Genomic DNA, 17,800 nt, shown 5'->3' with positions numbered 1-17,800 from the left:
GCAGCAGCCAGGCTGCAGCCTGCAGGGCATGAAGCAGATTTACGATTTCAACGTAAGCAGCTGCTCTTTCAGAAGTTGCTGCAATGCGACGTCCAGCTTTTATCGAATCTGTATAAACCGAGATGCTTCTTGAAAGATGCAGAGGAGCCCTACCTTCCTGGACGCCAACGGCAGAGGCATCTTAGAATCCGTTCAGTGTAGTGCCGAGATGTGATTGCAAAAAGAGGCCTCGTTGCACCGAGCGTGTTGAAGGCAACTGCACCTTTTTTGTGCGTGACGACAAAAGACTATCAAGGTGACCAGCAAGGTCTAACACAGGCTTTCCCTTTCAACCCACTGAAAGGAAGGTTTGTATGGCGCTATCAGGAGGCAGCAATTACTTGTGCAACGACATTCCTGTTGAGATTCGCTGGAAAGTGTTGGAAGCCGAGCGAGTGATTTATTCCATATAAAACCTTCAAGGGATTTATGATTATAGAATGTAGACCCTCAAGGAAAATATAATGTTGGTTTTACACCCCCTGGCGTCTCGTATTCAAAACGGGTTTCAATGACTTGATGTCAACAGATATTAGGATGACAAGATTTGTAAAAGTTGCAAGGCAAATGGACTAAAACTCCTGACACTTCTTGGACACGCCAAGAGCATTGGCCCATTACTGACAGCAAAAACAAAGGTGCAGATGCCTGCGACACAAGTCCATTTCAAGAGGTCTCAATGCTTAGAGCAGCCAGATTGCGTATTAGGTGATTAGCAATTTGTCACCAGTGACTACTGAAGTCAATATCTGCAATAAAACGCCCAGCTCCTACTGCTGTACCCAGAAAAGCCACGAGTCACATTAATTAGCTACAGCCGACTAAGGACGCAAACGGTCAAATGGCGCTGACTGCTGGGAGACCACAGGATTTATCTAAGCTTAGAGCTGAGCTGCTGTGCAAATAAGAGTTTTCAGGATACTGAGGGGTCTGATCATTCCACAGCTTTCACCACATTGCCAGCCTCGTCTCTGCTGCGGCTTGAGCCATCTTCATCCAATGGACTGTGAACAATCACTGCCGCAAGCTCCGTCTCTCGCACTGCATTTGCTCCGCGTGGCCAACAACCCCTCACAGCCTTCAAATCTGGTCTCTGCAATGCTGCAAATGTGCACATCAGTCCTCAAGACTCTGCATGGGATCATAACCGGCGATAATAGGAGCACAGGTCTCTGTTATGAAAAGCCACCGGATATTAGACTTGACACTTGTTCAAGGCTCGGAGACTTTGAAGCGGACACGGTCATGCCACACCGGCACATTTTCTGCATGAGATCATCAGAGAAACAACAAAAAATTTGCAGCACAGCAAAAGTGTCTCAATGCTGAGCATGGGCTGATGCACAAACCTTCATCAGAAGGGTTGTGATGAGGATAGTGAGCAGCCTCCTCTCTTCTTCCCTCAGCCCCCTTTGCCCTCCGCATTGGCTGGCAAATGCAATCGTCGCACATACTCCACACCAGGGCAACCACAAATGCCACGCTCCCCACAACAAAAACCACTATGAACACCATACCAGCGATGAGAAAGATCCCTGCGCACATCATTCATTCTTTAGTTTGCTGCCGCGCATGCAACGTGCCAAAAAACTGTTTTATCCGGAAAGTGGCCTTCTGCCAATTCGAGTGCGGATGCCAAAAAAGGTGGTGTTTGGAAGGCTTGCAAGAAGGCGCACACTCGAATTTGTCCACAATGACACCACCTATCCGTTTCTTCAGTGGCTGTTTCTCTGTTACAGTGGCATCTGATGCGAAAAGCAAGTTGCTGAGGGAGACGTAAGATTCTGTTAGGTATAGGCGGCGAGTGTTGATAATATCACATGCATGTGCAAGGCATTATGCGATTCAACCCAATTTTGCAGGTGTAAGAGTGCCTTGGGTTGAGAAAAGGGCTTTGAAATTTATTGTTTGATCAAAAAAATTGGATGGCATCCAGATTCATCCTCTGAGGAGGCCGATGCAAAGCCCTTCACCAATTATTGTTGCGACGAACGAAACATCTAATTTTACTAAAAGAACGGGTGCACATTGATTCTTTTGCCGATTGGCAGGTATACAAGTGTCGACAGTTGTCTTGTTGACGTCGAATGATGGCCGCTCAGCATCCTTCCAAAGATTAAAGTCCTTGTGAAGACAAGGCAGCTTGGTGTTGCTTCCACCCTGAGAGGGGCAGAAGTAGCCGGTTCAAATTCGGCAGCGGCCATACCCTGCTTTTTTTTCTCTTCTGCTTTTTATTTAATTGCTTAAACCGTGCACTCGTCAAGCTGTTGGCTTACCATATTTGGAAAACACCTCAAGGAAAAATATTAGCAGCTATCTTGTCTGACTATGGAAGTCAGTGAACCCCCTCCGTTTGCGCATAACAGCCTATCCCAGCATTTGCATTCACTATGCACACATCTCTCGAATCACTCTTCTTCATTTTTCTGCCTTTGAGCTCCAGCGTTTGCATGCTTGTTAGCTTGGATCTGTCGTGGCGACCACATGATCTTATTAGTCAGAGCAAGATGCGTAACTGATCAGTCAGTGGCTCATGAGTCAACATGCACACCAGGCGCCAACACTGGCATATGTGATATGCATGCGACTCCAAGCATTAAAGCTATATTTACATGGGGTATGCACTTAAAAGAATGACTCTCCCTTGGGGTCGATCTTCTATTCATCTTTCCAATCATTCCAGTGTCTTTGCATTGATCGCTAACCCTCTATACAAAATCAAACATAACTGCAGTCTTTGTTCCCTAGGGCCTGCTTGTTTCATGGTCACCTCTGCAATGGCAGAGAGCACTGGCGGCAATTGGTGACCAGCCCCAATGTAAACTGCTTGGCCAATGCGCCAAGTCAACCACTCAATGCACTCGTGGCCTGCAAAAACCATCGCACCTAGCACCAGCAGCAGCAGGAGGAGCCCCAAGCGTACTAGTGGTACCAACTCGACAATGTAACGCTGTACAAAGTGCGCGCAGGGCAAACACACAACTGAAGCTTTAAACGTGCAACACACACCTGAGGGCAAGGTTGCCTCTTGCAGCACGAATGTCACTCGCATGCCGTTCAGCACTTATCAATCTGTTGCACTTCTAACCATATCCTGAACATATCTACAGATAGCAGAACAGCTCTACAGCATGAGCCATGGCCGCAGCCTCCTGCGGGCGAGCAAAGCTACCTCACAGGCCATTGACACCATTAGTCACCGCTGGCTCAGCCGGGCGAGGGCCGCGTAGGTCCGCCATCGGCTGAGATGGGCTGTACGCTCTGAACAGGTGGCCCTGCCACGCCTTGATTACTGTCATGCCCATGACATAGATCCAGCCCACTATGATCACCACTGTCAGCAACGCTCCCATCACCTGTCGCGCACACCATGTCATTTGCTGAGGGAGTTTCAGAGATCTGTGAACATGGATTGTACCATACATATCGGGCTTCCACAGTTGATAGGGTCTTGCTTGGATCTGGCAAGTCCAACAAGGGGTTAGGATCGTGGCAGCCTTCAACAGCCTGTCTGCAGGACGCACATTGCCTCTTGGCAGGAGAAACGTGCAGTATAACCATATATGGACTGGGTTTCTGACGAGTGGACGGACCACAAACGCCATATGTTCATGACTCAAGTGGGAGATACCGACAGCACAAAAATAATAAAGACCCGACACATGTGGTTTGCGCACTGCAGAAAACACAGCATGCATTAAACGCATACCCCGCACTATGTTCCTGACACACATAGGCATGGCCACCACATTCATAGATATCGACCACCCGCTGCCAAGAAAGAGGCCCTGCCGTACGGCCACAAAGGTCTAGATGCCTGTGTTGCATGCAGCATTTTGATCACTGGCAGAGAGGACGACTCTTGCTGCCTGACATTTCTACCCTGTTCAAAAAAAAACAAGTTGTTTTGGGGAACTCAATTGGCAAACAGCAGAGCATGCATGGTGACAACTTGCAGGATTTGACGGCCCCTCAGGGATTGGCACTAATAGGTTCAGGGCTCAGGACAGGACTTCAGGGTCGCCCTGAGAAAATCACGGATCTGGCAATTCGGCATCAGGGCAGCACACCAAAGCCACATGCCTGGGGCTCAGGGCACCCTAGAAGATTAGGCCAAATTGTATTTTTTTGCCCAATCGGGTGGCCCATGCTATGGGAGATTCAGCCTTTCTCCCTTTAACAACCCTGTAGCATCTCAGGAATGCCCTGGACTTTCAGCCAGTGCCGCGACAGCGGAAGAAGCCACCGCTCGCCCCCGCCCCATTTGGGGGTTGGCACAAGGTTTATTTTTTCCTATATTCAGGGTTTAGGGTTGACCCTAGACCCTAAAGATAGGACCCCTGTCAAATCTTGGGTCGACCCTGATCCCTGAACCTTGGATCCTCGGCTGCGCGCTCACCTGGAAGAAGCGCAGGCCGGTGAGGGATGCGATGGTGTCAGTGGCAGCGCAGTAGATGCCCATGGGGAAGATGAATGCCCACCAGCCCATGTTGAAGGGGAGCGCGCCCCAGTGAGTGCCCAGCAGGCTCGCCGTCATCAGCAGCCACCACACGCCAAAGCCCCACAGGATCAGCCCTGCGCATGGCAAGATTACCAGGATTATAATCATCAGTACACACTTCTCCTGCCAGGGCACATCATTTGTAGCCAGCAAGCCAAAGCTCCACAGGATCAGCCCCCCGCAAGGCACATGATTAATATTATTATCATTGTTACAGGCGTTTCCTGCCAAGAGCAGGGCACATCATACGAAGCCAGCAGATTCCAAAGCCCCACAGGAGAGCCCTACGCATGGCACATTGTGTCCGACAAATGTGTCACCTGCTACAAAGTCTCACATGAACCCACTGAGCACCACAGGCCATTATCACATCATGCATGGGAAGTTTCAAAGGATGAGCTGGTCTTGCTTGAGTCGACGCTGCAGTGTCATGGACGAAAAAGGGGGATGCTTGCTTCTCAGAATTTCATGCGGAACTGTGAAACCATGGGCATCCTCCTTTGCTCTCGGACATTCTTCACCAGTGCTGCAGTGTCTTGTCTTTACACAAGACTCATCTGCGAATGTCATCCTTGCCAATGTGTGCAGGTGGCTGCTGCAGGGTGCCGGAAGCTGCCGCGCACCTGCCACGAGTCCCAACCCGGCAGCCGATCGCGCAAAGTTGACCAGCAAAGGATTGCTGTTGCTCTGCTCACTGAACACATCCATTGCTAATACTCCCAGGCCCATCAGCGCTCCAGAGCCTACATTTAGTCACAGCGCTCCTCAAACACAGGTTAGCACTGAATTAAGGCAGTGGCAGGCAGCCTTCAATCATTGTACTGTAAGCAGCATGCACAAACATCTCCTTGGTTGTCTCCCTGCAGCTGTGCTGATACACAGTGCCCCTCTCTCCTCACGATGTGCGCACAGGCTTGGCTCACATACGAGATGTGGATAACATGCAAGCAGCAGGGAAATCCAGAGCCGGATAAGAAGAGCGATTGCTGGATGGAGTAGTCAAGTCAGGAAAGGCTGGTTGGAAATTATTGACAGGTTGCTGCGACGCACCTAGCCCTGAGGGCTGGAACAGCGTGTACAACAATGGATGGAAGGGGCAGGCAATGTGGGGGTAGGAGCATGATTGTGGTATTAAATTATATTGTTATTACACGCTTTTCCTGCCTGAAGCAAAGGTGCTCTGCAGACAAGCTGCAAAAAGGGCTGCCACGCTCCTAACCCTTGTTGGACTTGCCAGATCCCAGCAAGACCCAATCATCCGTGGGCACGGTGCTCAGTATTTATACCGCCCCCCCGCCAGCCGGGGCCAATAATAATATGAATGATAGTAGATGGGGGACCTCACTTGCTCCGAAGGGTCCCATGGGCAGCAGGCAGCTGACCATGCTCTCCTTGGCCGGTGCGCCGTGCAGCATCAGGCGCTGAAAGAATATGGCTATCACAAAGAACGCCAGCGGTATGGTCATCCCCCACAGCACGTACCCCGTGTACACCAGCTGCACACACAACAAAATAAATTATTGCAATGGTCCATTGCAGTGAAGCAATGTAAGTACGGCACTAGGTGACATGATGTGTGGAGCTGCGGCCAACTTCAGGAACACACGTGCGAAGGAGGGAGTCATCCAGGATAATTTGTAAAGTGTGCAGGACTAACATGAGCCCTTGACATGCTTGCAACTCTCTATGGGCATCCTTAACTCTCACATCCAATCCTGAGCTCCATTCCGCCCCAAGGAAACCATTGGTGGTCCTTGCCCGAGGACGAAATTTAGAGTTCGAAGGCAGCGCGCGCCAAACATTGAGGCAGAAAATATGAATGTGTCTGCTTGATACCAGCTAACGGACATGCGGACCTGTGCAGCGGATTTGGCATCGACAACTTTGCCCACGATGGCGGCTGACAGCGCAGTGACGACGCCTGGGACGACGGGGAAGAACCAGACGGACGTCATAGTTTCCATCTTGTGCCTGTGGTGCACAAACATGTAGTACGGGACCTGCGCGCATGGCACCCACACAAATCCATTCAAATGCCATTTATATTATTATCACCATCATTGCACGCTTATTTTTGCATGCATTGTGGACTTCTCCTTCTTGGCACTGCCTGCCTGCCAGCTACAGAGCCAGAATGATTCTCACTGGTTGCAAGCCTTTGGGTAAACTAACATGCATTGCCAGCTGAACGCCTCCTTTAGATGAAATTTCGAACATCACAAAAGGAGCTTGCATGGCCGGCTGATGGCACGAAAGGGGAGCCATGCTGCTGTCTTGCCATGAAAGCACACGACAGAACAGGCGAGGCAGGGAACGCACCAGCCAGCCACTGATGAGCGAGAGGCCGGTGTCAATCCAGAAAGTGACCAGTGCAGCCTCCACAGCAGCGCTGCCATATCTGGGGACGCAGAAGAAGACAATGCCATTCACTATCGTGGCAAAGCCCATGGGGATTGCTCCTATGAAGAGGGACTGTGTTGGGTCGTGCAGAATCTGCAGTGCCTCCTTGGGGAAGCACACTATCTGTGCCAGCTGCATACCACTGAAGAGGGCAAAGAGCACCACATTCAACCACCTGCAGGAAAGATAATACTCTTTGTCACGTTGTATTGTTGGCATCGTGCACCTGTGGACCTTCCCCTGTGTGAAGAGAGCCAAAAAGAGGGTTGAGAGAGGAGCGCACCAAAACGCCCATGCCAGTTGCTCCAGGCCCTGGAAGGGAAACGGGAAGTTGTACAACAGCTGGGAGATGATCCCAGTGCCCTGTGATGACCATGCAGATTTCAGTGGCCAGAAGATGCAGTCATCTCGACAGTTGGCAAGAACGGAAAGAAAGTCAATATGGTTGGGCTCATCAAGACTGTACCATAGTCACGGTGAACCATGACGGCGTGAACTGTCGGATGGCCTCTCTGGGATGATCAAGCTGGGCTAGGAAGCCCAGGTGCTTCATGGCGATGGCCTCATCTGAGGCAAGGTTGTGACGAGAGATGATTTTGCTGCAAGTTCAGGAAAGCTTACGTCAGAAATATAAAATATTTTTACTGAATCATTGCATCTCGATGGTTACTAATTTCCAGTTTGTGAACCAATGCCAGTGGGAGGGCAGTGGAACGCACCGCTGATTCAGCAAGATATAATCAAGGTAAGAAAATTGCTGTTCGACCTCAGCTTATTAAAGTAGTCGACTATAAATAGAAGCCTATTGCGAACATTAGATTCCGAAGTAAGCATAAGATCGTCGCGGGAGGTAGTGAACCTGAATACTTAGCAACCACCCGAACACTGTCACAGCACCCAGAATGCTCCTTGGCGGAATAAACTTCCTTGGGACTATTTATGAATGTTTTGTTGAACAGCTAAAGCAGCAACATTCCCCTTGCATGTCTCTCGTGAGGGCAGTCACGGGGGTTGAGGTCATATAACGCTGGGGGTGAAGCTGCAGTGCACCTGCCCCTTCCAGGCAGGGAGGGGCCCAAAAGGTTTTGGACCAAAAGCGCCAATGTGTCTGCTGTCCCTTTGTAGTTTTTACTTTCTTGCAGCGCATTATGCTTTTTATTTTCAAGTATAAATCCTGGACAAATGCGTGGCAGTATGCTTTCATAAGTACTTGAGTAGCCGTGACCACTCCACTGCGCACTGCGATCATCGCATGCGATTTTGATCACGGTCGTACATACTTAATCATTATGTGATATTTATACATTCACAGAATTGGCAGAAGGGGCCAAGTGGTCCAGTACTGGGTGGTACAGTGGACAGTTGCCAGCCCAAATAGCTTTGGAAAAGCACAGCCCATGGGCCATTTGGCCATTGGCCCATTGCATATATTGCATTGCATGGACTCTTTTCTTTTTCCTTTCTTTCCTTTTCCATTCTGATCAGGCATTCATAAGCACAGTTTACATGGGATTGTAAAAGAACCAGACTTGAGACCTGAGATTCACCTGCTTCCACCGGTACCGGTGTGAATTGCCTTGGTCACACTTTCGAAGAAAACTCCTTAAATTGCACAGAGGCAAAGCACTGCCGCAATTGCATGCCAATGGGCAGCAGAGCAGAGCCCTAAGCCCAAACAACCCTGCCACTGGCAGTCCGGCACAGCACTTATAAGTAGCACAAAGATCGACCAGAGCTACCAGCAAATGCAATGCATCATAACAAAATAGTCACCACTTGGGCGTTCAGCTGAACAGATTTCACAAAAAGGCACAAATTACTCAGCGAAGGCAGAAACTCAGCCACGGTGGATTAACATCTCGCATCTGATCGCATCCTCCTGTGCATCATACTCCTCTTGAGAAGCTTCAAAGCAGAGCCTGAGTTTCTGTGTCGCATGGCAGGACAGCAGCTTGTCTGCAGACACATGCGCACATTGCCTCTGGCAGGAAAAGCATATTGTTCAAAGTATAAAAATGTGAATTTTTGAGGGCTTGCAGCTGGCTAAAGCCTGCACCTGCAGTGAATACCAGATCTGTGTGAAGCAGTGTTTTGCTGAATCCGAAAGAACTGTCTGGGGCCCAGGCAGCGCTGCATTAAATTATCCCCCTTTAGACCACACTCTCAGGGGACTCTAAAGATTTCAGAGTTTAGAGTTTCCTGAAAACATCAATTGCTGTGCACAGTCTTACTGCTGCACTGTGTGTTGCTACGCGCCTTTCCACCCGTCAAGAGCTTGAGTGGCCACTAGTAACCCCAGGCGGACAACGTCTTCATGGGATTTGTTCCTGACACTGTTCAGGTCAGCGCATGCGTTGAGAGTTTTGCCCAGCCAGAGGTACGCCTCAGAACGCCTGCACATGCATGCAAATGTACTCAGCGGTTACTAAACACTACATAATGCTCTTTGGGAGACAGCTGCATCTGCATGCTCACAAGCATCTGAAGTCACTGACGATGAACACGTATCAAAGGTAATTTTGCTGAGCACATGATCTTTCCATGCACATGGCCTTCCGCATCTTTTCAAAAGTCATGAGAGTCGTTAGTGTGAGACTGCGTTGTCAATTATGCTAGGGAGAATGCACAGAAATGCAAGGCAGCGCTTATGTCACGGATTTTGCTGAGCTATTCAGTGTCATTGCACACGGTAACTTATTCCTCGTCACCTCCTGCGTGCGTCATCAAGCATTGCCTTGTTGCCGCCTCCTCTGGCTGAGATCACCGCGGTGGCATCGGCTGCAGCCTCCTTGTAAAACTTCAGCTGTCACAGCCCCAGACCAAGTTTTCAGCCATGCAGCACACAGGCTGAAGCTTCTGCAAAACCCTAGAAAAAACCAGCACTGCCTACCACACACCACCTAAGAAGCTTTACTATGCCTCCCTCTTGATTGAACTTGGCAAAATAGTACAGACCCCTCTGCAGGAAGTTCATAAAGTACAGCAACCCATCTTCTATGGAAACGCTGAAATTGAGTGCAGACAGCAGTGGTGTTACAGCACAATGACCTTTAGCAAAGGGGAACAGCCTTGCCTAAAGCAAAGCAGAAGTGGCATGTGGCAGCAAAGCAAAGAACACACCTCCAGGTTGATGTGAGCGCGGTTGCACAGGGCATTAAAATTGCACAGATTCATGTCCAGGCTCAGGCTGTACATTAGCTTCGCCTGCTCCCAGGCCCCATCCTGCAGGATCTTGTCGCCTGCTAACCTGAATCCCTCTGACACTTTCTCCCTGCACATAACAGCCCACGCTGACACTACAGGGAAAGCCCTCATTTGTGCTTCTCTACGCAAATGAAAAAAGCTGCATTGCGCATGGTGCCAATCCTCTCGCAATTGCAATCGATTTATGTCAACACTGCAATTGACAATGTACAGGTGACCTTCTCAAACCATGCGAGTCAGCTGAGGCATGCATGGCAGGGCACAAAATTCAGCGCTCCTAGGTTAACTGGACACTGGACATACCTCTGCCAGTTCGGCATGTCATTCTTGAAGGGGTTCAGGAGGCTTGGGAAATTGTACATGTCCCCCAACCCCCCTGCTGCTGATGATGGGCCCTTAAATCGCATATGTGCAGCCATCAAGCGATATAGTGCCTGCAGAAAGCAGTCACCTGGATCCCTGAGAATAAGAGCACTTGAAGACAGACATGCAGAAGGAAGCTCTCAGCTCGAGCAGTCATTATTCTGCCACAGGCTGAGAAAGATATTCCCCTGGGCAATTTGGCAATGATACATGATAAGCAAATTTACAAACCACGAAACTTAGGTGAGATACAATTGGCAAGATTTCGTACCTGCCCAATCTTATCAGGTGCAGAGCTCAGGTTCAGGGCGGACTGCAGCAGCGACACGACAGCCTCCTCTTGAGGCTTTGGCTGACGCATCTCTCTCGTGACCTCCGCCATTATGAAGTCTGCATGCGCATGCCTGCGCCCAGCACAGCACAGCCGGTACATACCCTCTCATTGGCCAACTGACCATTCTCTGAAGGACTCAACAGAGCAAGATTCATGCAACCCATCCATCTACTGAGACAGCAGCTGTACAAGTAAAGCAGCAATTAGTCACGGCACACAAAATGGCAGCAATTTGAAGAAAACTCACCCACGGGTCTGATCAACCTGCCGGTTGGCCGCCAGAGCATGCTCATATGCCTTGGCATATGAAGGAAGGTCATCAAGATGCACGAAGCAGGCTGCTCTTATCAGGTAGACCGAGCCAATGCATGGGTTGACTTCCAGAGCTGTGTCGCAGAGCTCCAGTGCCTTCCTGAAATTCTCATAAGCCTCCAATTTAAGGATCCGGCGTTGGGTACAATTGGAGTGCCTGCCAGTATCTGTCACACCGCTCGCTGTGTACTCACTGCCAGGGCTGGGGGATGAGATGGCGTGCTCAGCATTCTTGACGTGATGCTTCAATTCCTTTTCCCTCCGTGAACCTTGCCTGAATGCACTGCAAGCCTCCCTGACTATGTCCTCTCCAGCATAATCTTTCTCCTGTGACAGGGTCAAGTTTGGTCATGGGGGATCATTGGAAGATGCAGACTGCGGTCTGCAGTCATGGGGACTTCATGACTCGGTCTCAAGAACTCGGTTGAGAACAGCACCGACGGAGCTGTTGTATTAGAAGGATGGCACTCATGGCCAGCTGACATATGTTCTGGTGAATGTATTGGAAGATGCAAACTCGAGATGCTGGCAAAGAGGTGCAGGAATAGAGCTGCAGACCACTGGAGGAAAAACTTGCCTTTCTCATCCGTCCGCTGCCAGTGGCACGTACATCAGCACGCAGGGAATGTGGAGTTCTCCAGCTACTCTACTCCTTTGGGCCCAATTCAGTCCCCTGCACACTACTCTGGCACTATCTCACTTAATCTCATTGGCCACTTAGCAGCAGCTGATGCTACTATGTATGGAAGCACGGTCAATATCGATTGGTGCTCGTGCGCACCTGGGTCGTACTGATCGCCGCTTTGTGCGGATCGGGCGATTAAAGGGTGAAAGAAGAAGCCTCCTTAGAAGTTCTGGTAACCCTCCAAGGAATAGATGGGGCAGGTGCCCGAATCAGCAAGCTGATGACACTGCACAGCATGAACTAATATATATATATATGTGTGACGACAGGATTTGAAGGAGCAAATATTTGCTGTGATCTCCACGATGAATGCCACGATCGCAAGGAAACTAAGATGCGAGAGATAACCCTGACTCTCAGCCAGGTAGGATCTCAGGAAGAATTATCTGAAATTTAGTATGTATCTTCACCTTATATCAAGTATCTATGAAGCGTGAAGGTAGCCTGACAGCTTCGATGGTTGATGCCTAGAAACGAAATAGCGTCTTGGTCAGGATCCTGGTACACACAGGGTTTTATCATGCAACTTACACAGCTTAAATGGGGTCCCTTGTCAATCCTCGACAGTAAAATAATAATATCTGGTCAAAATATATCTTGTTGACATGATGCTTTTCTGTTTATGCAAGTCCCTTGCATGCTAGGGTACAGAGGGATTTAAGCCTTCTGTGTGGGCCGCACAGGGTCTGTGATCAGCATTAAATTGTAGTCCAATCACAAACAGGAACAACAAACATTCTGAGGTCATTTCAAGGAATTTCAGAAGTCACACAGGCCATGCATGTATGCATTGCTAGCATCTCTGCAAGTGCCATAGGCTGGTTGATGATCAATTGTGGGGCCTTTAAGTAACCCAGGTTACTTAAAGGTTGTGGAGACAGAAATAAGAATATCTTGACATTGCCATGTGGAGTTGTTGTGTGTACAGTTGTTGCACAGGCGATCCCTACTCTGACACTAACTTTGAGTCATCGGCTGAGCCTTTTCCAATGTTTCTGCCAAGCTAGCTGCATGGAGTACATGCTCCATGATAAATCCAGAATCCATCACAAAAATTTTCTTTCAAAAGCCTGCAGAGCACGCCTGAGTTAATATTAATAATTTTTATGAGTGGCGAACCCAGAGCCCAGAGGGCCATAGGGCATATACAGTACTCAGGTCCGTCTGCAGCCGGAACCCGGGGCTGACATGCAGAGGCTTGCAGCCTTGTCAAGTTGCAAACATTGAATGCATCATTGCAGCCTACAGGTCTACACCTTCTTGCACGACTGCTGAGGGACCGTCCTTAGCAAACCCTTTCAAAACTAAGGGACGGATTTTGACAGCGACTGTTGCAGCTTCAAGCTGAATATACAAAAATAAAAAAGTAGGGTCCCTGGATCATGTGTTGTGGCTGCACGTGCACAAATCACTGCCAGTTCTAGAGCCAGATCTCGCACGCTTGGGTGGTCTTGACCTGCTGCATGGACTTCTGCTCCTGGTCCTTTGACCAGTCACAGCTTGCGTGGCCAATGTCACTCCTAGGCAGCAGAGCTCCTGCTGCCTTCTGTGCTTGATATTGCCCAGATCTGCACATGCGCCAATAGCATTGCCCAGAGATAGGTACGCCTCTGCTTGCCTGCCCATGCAACGGGTTCTTCAGTCATAGAAGCACTCGGCAGTTGCAGTCTTGGGCCCACCAGCAGGGGGGTGTAATGATGATATTGAAAATAGAGCTGCGCCTTTGTTATCTGAAGTGATGCACTGGGTTGCACCTCTTGCGTGCTTGGTCGAGCAACTCGGTGTCACGAGAGCACCTCATCACTGCAGTGGCATCCGCGCCAGCTTCCCTGTAGAGCTTCGTCTGTTACAGCACCAATAGTTCATCAGTACATGCTGAACACATGGGCTTTGAGCTTCATATTTAGGTTAGGGTCAGGGTGATAAACATGAGCCCTAAACCTTACACTAGAATCCCTAGCCCCAAATATTGAGCTTTATACCTGTCAGAAGCTTGTTTTGGACAGGGCAACGTCTGGGCATACCGAGAGTTTCCCCTCTTGGCAAAAGTGGCCATATAGAAAATAAGGAGGGTTGTTTTAGACGTTGTTTGTGCGTGTACGCAAGCAATGACAGCTGGCAAATTGACAAGATGCACCGCAGAGACATCTGAGTGATCTGATCACATGAAGTGAAGCAGAGGGTGGCCGCGCAGCACCTGCAGATTCATGTGAGCACGGTGCTTTTCCATTGAATGGGCACATCTCCATGCACAGGTTGTACATCTCCTCAGCCATTTCTAGATTCCCCTCCTCAATGAGACTACCGCCTGCCAACCTGAATTCTCCTGATAGCCTTTGCCTGCACATGTGCACATGCTGTGTCAGCATTGCGCACACAGTGAGGGTGCATAACTAATATCGTACCCCATAGTCAAGGGGTGAGCAACTTAATGTGTATAAGATGGCAGGGTACATGCCCATGCCTCGGCATGCATGCCTTCACCTTTCCACGGATCCTTCAAAATAGTGCCACTCTCTGGCACTCAACACAAGTTAAGAAAGTTGCAAATGCATGCTAGACATGCAGCGGTATATGTGAAGGCTTAGGTGACGAGGAACCAGCATACCGGTCTTGGCATGCGATGTTTGAACTATAAGCAGTCAGGAGGGCTGGGCTGCTGCACAGGGACTGGGAAAGCCTTGCAGCAGAGGATGCGTCGTTGAAGTTTAGATGTGCATTGATCAGGCCAAAGAGTGCCTGCACAGACAGCAGCGCTTCTAACGGAATTGAACCTGGAGCATGAAAGACAAGAGGGCAGGCCAGGTACATGAATCTGCACCCACACTCACATGAGGGGCGAATTGTGATCCCTGTCCAATATATATATATAGTACTAGTATATCTAGTATCTAGTGTTTCCCCAGGCGCTGTGGGTATCTGTTATGTGCAAAGGGTTTCCAGTGGGAAAGATTTGTGACACGGCTAGGAGTGCTGACCTGCACTTGTCGCTCTGGTGACGAGCTGAGCTTCAGGGCAGACTGTAGCAGGGAAATGACAACTCTTTGCCGGGGCTCATCCGCCAGCATTTTCCTCTCCACTGCAGCCATCAGCCCTTCCATGTGCACATGCCTGCGCTCTACACATCAATCACTGGCTGACATGGCTGAGAGCGAAGAACCAAGTAAGATGCCTTGCATGATCCTGCAGATCTAGTGCCGACCAAGCACGCCCATCACGACTCTCATTCCAATTCTACACATGAGATACTGCATGGTCTAACTCTTCCTCCAAATGCATGCATGTAAAGCAGCAAGTACTGTGCTGTGAACTTGAGAAGACTCACGCTTGCAGGCATAGCAACAAAGCACGAGAAAAGTAAGGATCTACAGATCTTGTACATGACTAAGAGGTGGAAAGGACTCACGCTGCAGCCTGGTGAAACTCCCGCCCTTCTGCCAGAGCATGCTCGTAGGCCTTGGCAGCTCCCTCGTAGTCTCGCGGGCGCAGAAAGCAAGCTGCCCTGTTGAGGTACACCCCATTGAGGGCCCGGATTGATTGCCAGAGCCTTGTCACACAGTTTGAGCGCTCTTTTGAACTCCCCTGCAGCCTCCCTGTGAGGGCCTGGCTTCCTGGCCTCCTGCTCGCATGCCCTCATGATGTACCCTTCTGCATCCCACTCAAAGCGGGCTTTGGAGATCAGGAGTTCTTGTCGAAAATAAGTCCTTTGCCAGGGGTCAATCTTCTGCCCTCGCCTGAAGGTGCGGCGCGCTTCATCGGCTATGCCTTTTCCGGGACAATCACTTGCCTGAGCACACCAGCTGATGTCATGGCTGCACTTGGGCAACTCTCCCTGTAACGATGTCTTAATCCCGCAATGCATGTCACTCTGGAGATCTGCAATTCTGCGACAAAATCAAGAACGATGATCTGCTGATTTATAGGATAAAAAAGGTGTTTGAAGCGCTTGCCTGCATCGGGCAGATGTTGTCGAGGGAGGGCGGAATCGAATGTAACTAACGAGAGCTCGAGCTGCTGGGAAACTGCCTAGCCAGCAAGTCCTACGCTGGGCCTGTGACGGGGTGACAGGACGTGTTAGTCAGCGTCCGAGACGTGACAATGTGCAGCTAATCGATTAGCTTGACACATTGTACTACGAGAAAATGAGTGTACACCTTGCCACCTTTGAAGACCTTGCCTTGGGTGATCGAAGTGGTGTGCGGGCCACCGGCCTCACGATGGTAGGGTTCCGAGGACCTTTTAACGCAGATCTGACCGGTGATATGAAGGCAAGTAACATTAAGATTGTTTATATGCATTCTCCTGTGATATGCCCTAATTCATTCTCCTGGAATAGGGCACTCGCACTGTTGCGATGCGCCGAACGCACAGGATGGCGGCAAAAGGAAACGTCGAAACAACACTGTTCGACGATGTCATTGTCTTCGACCAAGCCAATATTTCTGATATATCAGGATATTCCATCGAACACACATTTCACGATGGCACCTTCGATGAAATATCACCCCGAGTTGGATAGAAACCTGGTAATCAGTCTCTATTGTGCTCCCAGAGTCTCTGGCGTCCCGAAGCAAAACGATGTTGGTTGGTGTGAGAGTACAATCGTCTTGATATAAATCTTGAGTGTCGAGGCACAATAAAAAGGTCACTAAAGCCACAGCTATTCCCTTACGTCTCCGAGATGCCTGTTGACGTTCCGGTCGTAATCTATAACGAAAGTTCCCTTGAACATGAAGTAGAGGCCCTTACTGAGAAGTTTGTGCTCCTGGGATGAAGCAACCCGTGACCTTCGCCAATGTTCAATCACAATTGAATCGGTTTCTAATCCATTGCAAGAGCCTGTGCGCGAACTTTAAGAAAACCTGTATCATACATTCATGAGGCCTTCAAGCATGAGTACTCCGATGACAAAGGTCAAGTCACCGCCATCTGAAGACATCTGCAATGCTCTCCTCATTAGAGCCTGCCGGAAGAAAGCGGATCTGCCCTTCAAGGGGTCGGTCTCACAGTCTTGCTCTTTGACAAACACACACCCTCTATGTTAACAGGCGATTACACATGCGCATGCATGCATCACTTGATCAATTTGAGCGAGATGCACAATTGCAAGGCTCAAACTCACCCTGGGAAGTCCTGCCCTTCACGGGGTTGCATGCAGGATTGTTATTGTTATTATTATATAATATACTATAATATATTATATTATTATGTTACACCCTTTTCCTGCCAAGAGGCACGGTGCGTCCTACAGACAAGCTGCAGTTGAAGGCTGCCCTAATCCTACCCCTTGGATGCAGGCTAGGGCACTCATAAATGATGCTGCAAACCTACACAGCTATGCACACTGACATATTGCTGATCTAGGCTCTGATACAGACCCTCAAAGGGATGCGCAAATTGACTCACTCAGCTCACCCTACGGACTCCAACTTGTCATGTTTGATGTCTGTGTTCTAGAAGCAGATCTGTAACAGGCAGTCAGGTTCGGCGTGCTAGCGGCACATATTAAACACATTGCAGGTGGGCAAAGAAACCTCATGTGCCACTGCATACATAAGTTTATACATGCTTTGCCTATACCTACATGAAGCATGCAAACAGTCTGGCACGCCTACCTAAATTGCTCACAGCGCCTTCAATGCATACAGATCAGTGCCCAACGATGCAAAGGAACTGCCGTATTTCACCTGACCTACCTATAAATATTATGTTGCGCATTGAAAATGCTATACCTGCGCAAGCAGAGTCCTGCCCTTATGTTTCATGCAAGCAATCGCTGTGATCGTGCAAGCAACCGCTGTGACGAATCCATTTGATATATCCCAGCTTTTCACTGCTGCCTAATGCTGTCCCTTTCCAATTTGTAGACACCAGTTCTACTAAGAGCAGTGCCAGCCGCTTTGCTCTCCTCAAGAGTGCCACGTCATCATCGCACACAGGTGTGTGGAAGCTGACAGGACTT

General features: G+C 49.5%; 2 protein-coding genes across 2 annotated transcripts; both read right to left on the bottom strand.

Moving 5' to 3' along the window:
* Positions 1–3,212: 3,212 nt before the first annotated feature.
* On the bottom strand, positions 3,213–7,921 carry COCSUDRAFT_66127 (C4-dicarboxylate transporter/malic acid transport protein; the record flags this gene model as incomplete). Its single annotated transcript, XM_005647481.1, has 9 exons — positions 7,660–7,921; positions 7,407–7,539; positions 7,224–7,303; positions 6,860–7,115; positions 6,397–6,540; positions 5,886–6,036; positions 5,164–5,283; positions 4,439–4,614; positions 3,213–3,395 (listed from the first exon to the last, which is right to left on the bottom strand). Exons 2-9 carry the CDS (start codon positions 7,491–7,493, stop codon positions 3,213–3,215), a joined length of 1,197 nt encoding a protein of 398 aa, XP_005647538.1. The 5' UTR covers positions 7,494–7,539; positions 7,660–7,921.
* A 1,267-nt stretch (positions 7,922–9,188) lies between these two features.
* Positions 9,189–11,134, bottom strand: COCSUDRAFT_63382 (hypothetical protein; the record flags this gene model as incomplete). The annotated part of the gene is made up of 6 exons (XM_005647480.1): positions 9,189–9,333; positions 9,649–9,743; positions 10,061–10,211; positions 10,448–10,578; positions 10,779–10,911; positions 11,106–11,134. The coding sequence occupies 6 exons, from the start codon at positions 11,132–11,134 to the stop codon at positions 9,189–9,191; spliced, it is 684 nt and encodes a 227-aa protein (XP_005647537.1).
* Positions 11,135–17,800: the final 6,666 nt, after the last annotated feature.

The sequence above is a fragment of the Coccomyxa subellipsoidea genome (genome assembly GCF_000258705.1).
Source record: "Coccomyxa subellipsoidea C-169, whole genome shotgun sequence".
Lineage (NCBI taxonomy): Eukaryota > Viridiplantae > Chlorophyta > Trebouxiophyceae > Coccomyxaceae > Coccomyxa > Coccomyxa subellipsoidea.
This window is presented reverse-complemented; position numbering and strand designations above follow the sequence as displayed.